Consider the following 11,230-nt stretch of genomic DNA (forward strand, 5'->3'; position numbering starts at 1 on the left):
TGTAGCTCTCGCCTGATCTCCGGATCGGGCCCCTTCCCCCAGGGGTTCGAACATCCAGTCTTCGAGCTCTTGTCGGTATGGCCCCGAAGAGGTCGTCCTCTCCGGTTCAGGATATAGTCCTTTATCAAACAGACTCTCTCGAAGTCCGCTTCCTCGGCGGGAGTAAATCTCCCTGGTGCCCTTCGCATTATACAGAGTCCAGTCATCCTGGGCCGTTGTCCTCCGTGGGCCCCAGTGCGAAGGGGTTGAAGGCGGCCAGGCCAAATACGAAGGCAGACGGGGAATCGTTCCCCCCACCGCGCCCGACGTAGGCACCGTAGTCATGCCGGTGGTGACCAACTGCGTGGAGGTTGTTGGGACCGATCCCGTGTCCCCCTCCGTTGTAGGTAGTTTTCCCTCAGTCCCGCTCATGACTCTGTCAGACTCGGGACGATAGGAAAATGATGAGATTCCTAACAATATGTTAGATCCCCAAGCATCGAGAATAAATCCACGTTTCAGGAAAGCAAAATTTATTTCAAAGCTTTGGAAAGATACTCAAACAAGTCCTTTGTTAGGAATGGGTACAAACAGCCAGGGCAAGCATAATAAAGGGATTTGAACAAGGTACCGAACCAATGGATCACTTTCCCGCTGGCGGGTAAAAGGAAACGGTTGCGCGCTCAATCCCTGGGAACACTGCTATCTCCAGACATAATATAGGTGCAGTTCCCAGGCTCTAAAGGCAACAAGCTAGCATTCAAGCTCACCTCCTACACCACGTCCTCCAGATGTTTTATTTAAGCATTACAGCAGAATAAAATACAGGCTAGCAGGCAGAGGGGGGGAGGAATAAACTGTACAGCCGTACAAGTAACACAGAACACAATGGCAGCTTGCTGACACTGTGAATGGTTGACACATTTTGCCTGTCATGATGATGGGCATTTGTTTGTTGCCAATACATTGGTGGGAAGTGGGAAGTGTTATTCAATCTTAATTGCTTAAACGTTTTAACCAACAATATTTATTCAGTATGCAGAAAACAGGCCCCGGAGAAAGAATTCTTTGCCTTCTGCGTAGAGATTTCTCACATCAATTTTTGGGAGAGTTTGAGGATGTTAACACAACTTTGGGTATGGGTGACTCAGAAGACATGGATTGAGAACACACGAAAGGAAGAATTTCTCCACATAAAGTAAAATTAATGTACGGAATTCACTGCTGAAGGCAGGGGTGTCAAACATAAGGCCCGGGGGCCGGATCCGGCCCATCCAGGGCTCTTACGCGGCCTGCGAACAGCTGATGCAAGGGAGGGAGTGCTGGGGGTGGGGAGAGGGCAGAGCCACTCCATTATGGCTTTAGCATAGCAGAACAACCTCGCCTGCAGCAGTCAAGCATCGTGGGGGCACCTGCCCAGCGCTGCACTGCTGCCTGGGTTTTCCTCTGCACCCCCTCCCACCCCAGGTGGGAGTGAGAACACACCAACTCGGAGCTTACCAGCTGCTGTCCTTTGTACAGTTTCTATCTCCAGTACCTGGCATTACGTCCTTTGTACAGTTTCTATCTCCAGTACCTGGCATTACGTCCTTTGTACAGTTTCTATCTCCAGTACCTGGCATTACGTCCTTTGTACAGTTTCTATCTCCAGTACCTGGCATTACGTCCTTTGTACAGTTTCTATCTCCAGTACCTGGCATTACGTCCTTTGTACAGTTTCTATCTCCAGTACCTGGCATTACGTTTTATGGCACACGTGGCCTGGCCCAACAAAGAGACATTTATGTCAGATTCGGGCCCTCGTAACAAATGAGTGACACCTCTGGTCCAATGCTCCCTCTAAGCTGTGGAGTCTCGTGAGCAAAAATTCTGCTTTGTGACCGACTGGCGTTAAAGTGGTGAGCGAGCGATTTGGCCACTGCATAATTTGGTTTGCCATGGAGCCCTCCTTCCTGAGCCAAGACAGAAATGTGTGAGCCTGAGGCTAAAAAACTGAGCTAGCTCACAGTAACTCAGCTTAGAGGGAACACTGCGCTGGTCTAAGGTGTGTGAAGACTGTACTAGATCAGATGGCTTTAAGAGCAATCTGTACAAATCTGTGGAGGCTACTTTTAGCCATTTGGTGTTGGAACATTGTGTTGGAGGAGAGTTTTAGGGATACCTTGGACCACAAAAAGACAACTAAATGGGTTCTAGATCAAATCAAGACTGAACTCTCTCTAGAAATTAAAATGACTACATTGAGGCAACTGTACTCTGGTCACGTTATGAGAAGACAGGACTCGCTGGAAAAGACAATCATGCTAGGAAAATTTGAAGGCAGCAGGAAAGAGGAAGACCTAACAGGAGATGGATTGATTCAATGAAGAAAGCCACAGCCTTCAGTTTGCAAGACCTGAGCAAGGCTGTTAATGATAGGATGTTTTGGAGATCTACAATGTGACTTGGCGGTGCATAAGACACACACTCTTTTAGCCATGATGCTTCAATGAAACTTCTGCACTCAGAGGGACAATTCCCCAGGTTGATTTTATCAGGGCTCTTTTTGTAGAAAAAGCCCAGCAGGAACTCATTAGCATATTAGGCCACACCCTGACAGCACCACTCATTAGCACATTAGGCCACACCCCCATGTTACCAGAAGTGTGGACATCCAGCCACACCTACCTTTTGCTTGTTATTCTGTTGACCTTGTTTGTTGTCAAAACCCAGGGCCTTTTCTTGTAGCAGGGACTCCTTTGCATGTTAGGCCACAAACCCCTAACGTAGCCAATCCTAATGAGTTTCTGCTGTTGGGTGTGGCCTATTATGCTAATGAGTTCCTGCTGGGCGTGGCCAACTTGGAAGCCAGCCGGAACTCCGTTCCTGTGCGTTCCTGCCCAAAAATAGCCCTGGATTTTATTAATGTTGGTGTTTTCTTTATATTTCCTTTCTAGGCTAATTGGACATTTGGTTTTGTTGACAACTTGAAGACTTATTCGGAGGCTTGGCTTCGGATGACGGAACTCGTTAAACACAGCGAAAACTTCCTGATGATCAGCCAACTGCAGGTTAGTGAATTTGGAAGAGCTGTACTATGTGAAGAAAACAGACTGACCCTTTTTAAGATTCCTGAATGATCATTTGAGAGCTCTTCTTTGTATTTTTTCCTTCCAGAAAAAAATTGGTAGCTACTTAAGGAACATTTAATAGCAATGATTTAAGGATGTAAGAGCCACATAGAGTAAACGTCAGATGTTTGAGAGCCACAAGACATGAACAAATATAACCCACATGTTGGGTGTAGTGGTTAAGTGTGCGGACTCTAATCTAGGAGAACCAGCTTTGATTCCCCACTCCTCCACGTGCACCTTGCTGGGTGACCTTGGGCAAGCCATAGTTCTGATGAGAGCTGTTCTTGAAAAAAGAGCAGTTTCTGTCAGAGCTCTCTCAGCCCCACCTACCTCACAGGGTGTCTGTTGTGGGGAGGGGAAGGGAAAGTAGTTTGTAAGCTGCTCTGAGACACCTTTGGATAGTGAAGGGCGGGGTAGAAATCCAATCTTTTCTTCTTTATTGAAAAATATGCAAATTTGCTTTTTTAACATTAAATGCGACTGCCAAAAATAAAAACAAAAGGGGTAAAAACAGATATTGATAATGATATTTAACTTTAGATGAGGAGGGAGGAGAGGGAGGGAGAGAGAAAGAAAGCAAATAGATGGGGGGAAGGAGAGGTGAAAAGAAAACAACTTTAACTTTAAATGGATCTTCCAAGACCCCCATGCCCTTGGCTTGGAGAAGGGATTTAAAGAGACAAACGCCTTCTACAACCGGCCGGTGGGGGGGGGCTTTGAGAATGCATTTAAAGTTAAAGTTGCTTTCTATCTTTGCCCCCCCCCTTAACTCAAGCTTACCCAGGGAGGGGAACACTGTCTGGGGAAGGGAAAACCAATCGGGGAGGCATGCCTCCCCTTTGCTTCCCCAGCCACCCTGTCGAGAGCCACGCAATATGTGTGAAAGAAGAAGAAGAAGAAGAGAAGAGATTGGATTTATACCCCGCCCTTCACTTGGAGTCTCAGAGCGGCTTACAAACTCCTTTCCCTTCCCCTCCCCACAACAGACACCCTGTGAGGTGGGTGGGGCTCAGAGAACTCTGACACAAACTGTTCTTTTTCAAGGACAGCTGTGCCAGAACTATAGCTTGCCCAAGGTCATCCAGCAGCTGCAAGTGGAGGAGTGGGGAATCAAACCCGTTTCTCCCAGATTAGAGTCTGCACACTTAACCACTACACCAACTGGCTCCCGAGCCACAGTTTGGCCACCCCTGCTCTAGCCATAGTGGACTTTGTACTGGCTTTCTGGAATTCTTTCAAATGTCATGCTGACTCTGCAGTATGATCACCCACCACTTCTAACTATACAGCGTTTTTGATGTTCTGCCATCACACAGTAAGCAGCGGGCCAGTCCCATCTGATCTGTGTCATCCACTGAGGTTATTATGGCTCTTCAGGATGGTGTCTTTAAAGTGTCGAGGGACAAGGGCCGGCGTCAGCATACCCTGAGATGGGGCAGCAGCCAGGGCCCAGGGCTTCTGCTGTCTACAAAATTTTAAAAATTATGCATGGGATAGAGAAGGCAGAGAAAGAAGTACTTTTCTCCATTTCTCACAATACAAGAACTGGTAGGCACTCAATGAAACTAATAAGCAGTAGGCTTAGGACAGATAAAAGAAAGTACTTCTTCACCCAAAGAGCAATTAATATGTGGAATTCACTGCTGTAGGAAGTGATGGCGACTACAAGCATGGATGGCTTCAAGAGGGAATTAGATAAACATATGGAGCAGAGGCTCACCAATGGCTATTAGCTACAAGGTATAGATGGAACACTATGACCCTTTGCGGTTCTATTCTGTTTTAGTAACTGGTTGCTAATGGATTTTTCCTGTCATTTCAGACAGACCTGTTTTAGTAACTAGCTGCTAGCAGAATGTATTTAACGGTTCATACAAACCCACTTGCGTTGGGTTAGCAAAGCATGGTTGAGCCACTTTTGAGGGAAACTGCTTTTTTCTATTCCAGCCCCTTCATTGTGCTTCTGAATTGCTGTGGTGTGCTGTTTAAAATATCCATAGCATTTCCTACAATGCCACTTCCCCCCGCCCTTTTTCACTGTGCAGTCTTCCTCAGACTTTAAAAAAAATGTTCTAAGGTGAACACTATAGCGCTAAATTGCTGTAGCACTTCAATGCTATAGTGGCACCATTGAGATGCATTGACTCCACTAATGCATTTCAATGATGCCGCTATAGCACTGAAGTGCTATAGCAGTTTAGCGCTATAGCGCTCACCTTAGAATGTAAAAAAAAAGGTCTGAGAAAGATTGCGCAGTGAAAAGGGGCGGGGGAAAAGCAGCACTGTTTGAAATTACCATAGTGCTTCAGCGACAGCTCATTAACGGAAGGGAATTTGATGTAGGAAACCCCTGTCCCTGTATCGCTTTACTCAAAATTGAGCCAGCAACAAATAACATCCGGTTTAAAATGGTAATGTGAAAAGGGTCTATGTGTGGGGCAGTGATGCTCTGTATTCTTGGTGCTTGGAGGGGCAACAGTGGGAAGGCTTTTGGAGTTCTGGCCCTGCTGGGGGATCTCCTGATGGCCCCTGGGTTTTGGCCACTGTGTGACACAGAATGTTGGACTGGATGGTCCACTGGCCTGATCCAACATGGCTTCTCTTATGCTGTTATGTTCTTGCTGCTGTCGACCTCCCCTGACTTATTTGCTAGTGCTCCACTGTGGCCCCCGCTACATGCACTGCCCACTGCTACTGGAGAAAGAGCTGCAGGCAGTGGTGAGCATAAGCAGTGAGAGAGCTCACAAGCAGTCAAGTGAAGAACATACAGGCAGGTGGGAGGCATCTGGGTAGTTGGGAGGGAAGAGCAGCATGTATGGGGGCCTGGTAGTGGGTAGAAGAGGGGAAGGGGCCTGGGAACTCTGCTCAGAGCCCCTCAAAACAGAACCATCCCTGTGAGGGACGTCAAGATTTTTACCCAAGTCCTGAAGAATGGGAAATCTGTGTTCCCCTAGCAAATAAGAGTTTCCAGTGTGAGATCACATTGTACAGGATTTATACAGAAAATCGGCAGACAGTGGGCAAGAAAGGGTGTTTAACCATCCCCATGCCTGTTGCTTCCTTTCCTGTAAATGTCCCTGTCTCAGGCCTTGTTTCAGAGCCTAGCTAGGGAATGGAAAGATTTAAAACAGCCAGGACGGAAAGTAATGGACAGTGGGAACATGGTGGTGGAAGAGTTAAATTCCCTCTCCCATCAGCTGCTTGTGTCTTTCAAATCTCCTTATTGCAAGGCAAATACAGAACTCAGAACCTTCTCAGCAGTGCAGCTAGTCTCCCAGCTCAGAGCAAAATTGCCTCCTTGGTGTCAACACCGTTTCACCCATTGCCAAATTGTGGGGACGGCTGGAGTGCAAATGCTGCTGAATGGTGCAAGCTCTAGTGCAAACATTAAGGGGGAAATTGATTTTTCCTCTCCACAGAAACGTCTGATACTTGTAAATGTAGAAAAGATGTGTGTGTGTGTGGGGAGTACCCTGAGTTGCCGTCTCCAGGTTGGGACATTCTTGGAGATTTGGTGGTGGAGCCTATTGGGTGTAGTAAATAAGAAGCTGGAGACCAACTGGTGATGAAGGTGCATAGAAAGTTTATATAGATATAATGGTGACTATATACACAGAGATATACAGGCTATCATACAGCATACCGTGCCTTAGTTTGAGCGACTAAGTCCCCACCAATTTATCAAGCTGATAGCTAATATACTAAACTCAGCCAATCACTAACAAGGTGAATTAATTACCTAACTCTAACAATGCCTGATAGAGAACACCTGCTATTATAACACCTGGCTGTAATCACTCAATCACTAGCATGACAACTAGGACTGTCAAACAGATCAAACTGATCTAGTAACTGCTTGCTACCTTTATCACCTAGACATATATCTCAATAGAGCCTGGGGAAAGCAGAACTTGGAGTGGGGAGTGACCTCATCAGGGTATAATGCCATGAGGTCTACCCTTCAAAGCAGCCATTTTCTTCAGGGGAGCTGATCTCTGTAGTCTGGTGAATCATTGGAATTCTGGGACATCTTCAGGCCTTACCAGGAGGCTGAAGAAACAACCCAGGATCACAGTTTCTTTTACAGAAAATACAAACAAACAGACAAACACTGTGATACGATGGCTAACGCATTTAGTAATACATTTTACAATCAATGTATAAATCTTATGTCACATTGTAGAGAAGTGTTTATTTATTAAATTAGACTTATCAGGCCACCCTTCCCTGTGAGCAGGGTTCAGGATAGCTGACATCAATACATCATGGCTTGGCGCTGGCCCACTCATTTCCCTACTGCAGGAACTGAAATTGAATATATTGCGCTGCCCACTTTGTTTTAAACTGGCTGTATTGTATTGATTTGATATTGTTATTTATGGTCGAACTGACTTATTTTAAGATCGTATTAAATTTATCGTTGTGAGCCGCCCTGAGCCTGAAATAATAAAGTCGGAATAAAATAATACGAGACTTAAAGCAGCATTAAAATTCAGCAACCACAGTAAGACAGTACAATCCAAGATGGAGATAAAATAAGTACATCCTTATAATATTACAAAAAGAAGTCCATCCTCATGATGTTATTAAGTTGAACTGATTACATGGACTTTACGTCTTATCTTCTAAGGAGGAAACATTGTATCTTATGCCTTATTAGAGTTATAGTATGCACTTAATTTTGTTGTTGTGACACCACCAACTTTATATTTGTTAAATACAGTTTCTATTTTGGCAATTTCTGATGGTGTTTCTCCTAGCGGAATTTGTATATCTGGAGCCAAATTCAGAAGGCTTTGGCATGTGTTTAGAGAAGAGGTTAAGGGCTGGCTTGCTCCCAGTCAGAGGTCATTTCGAGGGGGATTGCGGGGGATCGCAGTTCCCCCGGGTGAGGTACGGGGGGCGGGGCACATGACGAAGCCCCACTCCCTGCTTCCGGCTGCCCCGCTTCCGGCCCTCATTCAACCAGGAGGAGGCAGGAGAAGAGGGAGGGTAAGTTGCTTCCTCCCTGCCTCTCCCCACCCCTGCCTGCCTGGGGCCAGGGAGGGCTTTCGCGGGGCTTCCTTGCACTCCCGCCGGCCTTGCAGGTCCACCGCCGGGCCCCTCATGGGGCTCGGCAGTGGAGCTGCAAGGCCGGCGGCCAGGACCGTTGGGGGCGGTGTGTGTGGCCTTATGACACACTTCCGGTGATGTCAGGGGGTGTGGCATATGCTAATGAGCTATGCTAATGAGTCCCCCTAGCTCTTTTTCTATGAAACGACCCCTGCTCCCAGTACAAACACTGGATTGTAACAAGAGGCTGATAACTTTGAAGACAACAGGAATACACCTGAGGAAGACCTTTGACAAAACAAACTTACATCCAGGTGCCCGTAGTAACTTCATGAGGATGAAGTTCTCTAAGGATGTTCTTCTCTATAATGTGACATAAAGTTTATATATTGATTCTAAAGTGTCTTACTAAACGTGTTAGCCAATACCAATGTTGATTTCTCCATGCCTATTACCACTCTGCATATCCCACCTAAATCCAATCACGCCTGCTATTGTCATTTGCCTGCTGTTATCATTTGCCTACTGATGTCATTCGGCGTCTGAAATCACTCCACTTTCCAATAAAGAGGACAGATGGATTCCCATTCTAGCTGTAGCTAAAGAAGTGAGCCGTGACTCATGAAAGCTCCTGCCCTGCCACACATTTTGTTAGTCTTTAAGGTGCTCCTGGACTCTTGCTCTTTTCTACTGCTACACACAGACTAACATGGCTACCTATCTTGAGCATATCACAGTGTTTGTATGTTCTCACCTGGAGGTTGGCAATCCACCTGTTCATGGGGGGGGGCAGGGAGAGAGTCAGTAGGTTGGTCAGGATTATAGGTGCTTAGGAGTCACGATGGCGGACATGAGTAACAGGACTGCTTCAGCCTTTATTTAAATGGTACCCCGCCCCACCCCAAAAAGAGGATAGCTGTCTAGAATCTCATTGGAGCCAAGTCGTTATGTCCACTGGGAAACGTCTGCTTGACCTCAAAATGTTTCTGCACATCCATAAGAACATAAGAGAAGGCAGTCCAGTCCAACACTCTGTCACACAGTGACCAAAAATACCAGGTGCCATCAGGAGGTCCATCAGTGGGGCCAGGACACTAGCAGCCCTCCCACTATTGCCTAGGGTTGCCAAATCCGTCTTTGCCAGGAGCGGGGGGCTCCTGGCCAGCGTTGGGGGTGTGTGCGTGCGCGTGCCGTGTGCACATCACCCGGAAGTGACGTAGGCACGCTGGGCACGCTGGAGGCGGGACCACGGCCATACAAGGGAAAACCATAGAGTTTTCCCTTGTATGGCCGTGGCCCCGCCCCCAGCGTGCCCGGCGTGCCCACGTCACTTGCTAGTGACGTGCACGCCGGGGGCGGGGTTCCCCCAGGGGCTGATTCCGCCGCGTCAGAAATCGGGGCTTCAAAGCGAGGGATTCCCTGCCCCCCCGCCCACATTTGGCAGCCCTACTATTGCCCCCCCTCCAAGCACCAAGAATATAGAGCATCACTTGCCCCAGACCAAGAGTTCTTATCTACACCTTGGGGCTAACAGCCACTGATGGACCTCTGCGCCATATGTTTATCCAATTCCCTCTTGAAGCCGTCCATGCTTGTAGCCGCCACCATCTCCTGTAGTAGTCAGTTCCATATGTTAATCACTTTTTGGGTGAAGTACTTCCTTTTATCCATTCTAACCCAACTGCTCAGCAATTTCATTGAGTGTCCATGAGTTCTTGTATTGTGAGAAAGGGAGAAAAGTACTTCCTTCACTACCTGCTCTATCCCATGCATAATCTTGTAAACCTCGATCATGTCACTCCTCACTTGTCATTTCTCCAACCTAAAGAGCCCCAAGCGCTTTAACCTTTCTTCATAGGGAAAGTGTTCCAACCCTTTTATCATTCGAGTTGCCCTTTTCTGTACTTTTTCCAATGCTATAATATCCTTTTTGAGGTGTGGTGACCAGAACTGTACACAGTACTCCAAATGAGGTTGCACCATTGATTTATATAGCGGCATTATGATATTGGCTGATCTGTTTACAATACCCTTCCTAATAATCCCCAGCATAGCGCTGGCCTTTTTTATTGCAGTTGCACACTGTCTCGACATTTTCAGTGAGTTAACTACTACAACTCCAAGATCTCTCTCTTGATCAGTCTCCACCAGTTCGGATCACATCAACGTATATTTATAGTTAGGATTTTTTGCCCCAATGTGCATCACTTTGCACTTGGCCAAATGAAACCCGATTTGCCACGTTGACGGCCGATCGCCCATCCTCGTCAGATCCCTTTGGAGTTCGAGAAAGAGTTGCCAATTTTCTTTTTTTGTGGTAGCCCCCCACTGTGACTTAGACAGCGGCTTCTCAGAACCATAGGAGGCTACCCCTGGATGTGAGATGCTGATTGGCCTGCCTGTGCTTTTGCAGCCTTATTGAGCCCAGTTATTTGTGCCCCCCCCCCACTTGGACAGGTAGAAAATGTCCATTCCTCAATCTTTTTTTTTTTTAAATAGTTAACGGGAGTTTTCAGAAACAAAGTGGTTTGCCACTGTGTGAACAGAATGCTGGACTAGAGAGCGTGGTCAATCTCCAGCCAGGGCTTGGAGATAAGAACATAAGAGAAGCCAATGTTGGATCAGGCCAATGACCCATCTAGTCCAACACTTTGTCACACAGTGGCCAAAAATACCAGGTGCCATCAGGGGGTCCAGCAGTGGGGCCAGGACACTAGAAGCCCTTCCACTGTTGCCCCCCCCATCGGAACAAGAAGACAGAGCATCACTGACCCCAGAGTTCCTATCTGTACCTTGTGGCTAATAGCCACTGATGGACCTCTGCTCCATATCTATATATCTAATAGCCAACTTGCCCCCTCCGTGCGGATCGCTAAATCAGCACGGAGGGGGCAGGTGGGGGGGAGGGGGAGGTTTGTGCACACGTGGGCCAGTCCCCACGTGTGCACAAAAATGCAAAAAGTTTAAAAAAATTTCGGGGGGATGTTTAAATCCCCCCGAAAGTGCAAGAGCGTCTCCTGCGCATGCGCAGGAGACGCTCTGCAACGCCGCCGCCACCGCCTCGGAGCCAGCCGGCGGGCTGGCTG

The 11,230-nt window shown here is 47.3% G+C and overlaps 1 protein-coding gene across 1 annotated transcript in view; it reads left to right on the forward strand.

Moving 5' to 3' along the window:
* Window positions 1–11,230, forward strand: part of ABCA13 (ATP binding cassette subfamily A member 13) — a gene marked incomplete at its 3' end in the record, with an annotated part of 314,376 nt that overhangs the window by 148,317 nt on the left and 154,829 nt on the right. Inside the window, exon 26 of the mRNA XM_015425808.1 lies at window positions 2,916–3,029. Coding sequence (XP_015281294.1) covers window positions 2,916–3,029 — 114 coding nt within the window. The remainder of the gene's footprint in view (window positions 1–2,915; window positions 3,030–11,230) is intronic.

This window comes from Gekko japonicus, unplaced genomic scaffold (genome assembly GCF_001447785.1).
Source record: "Gekko japonicus isolate JY-2015 unplaced genomic scaffold, Gekko_japonicus_V1.1 scaffold2006, whole genome shotgun sequence".
In the NCBI taxonomy this organism is placed as follows: domain Eukaryota; kingdom Metazoa; phylum Chordata; class Lepidosauria; order Squamata; family Gekkonidae; genus Gekko; species Gekko japonicus.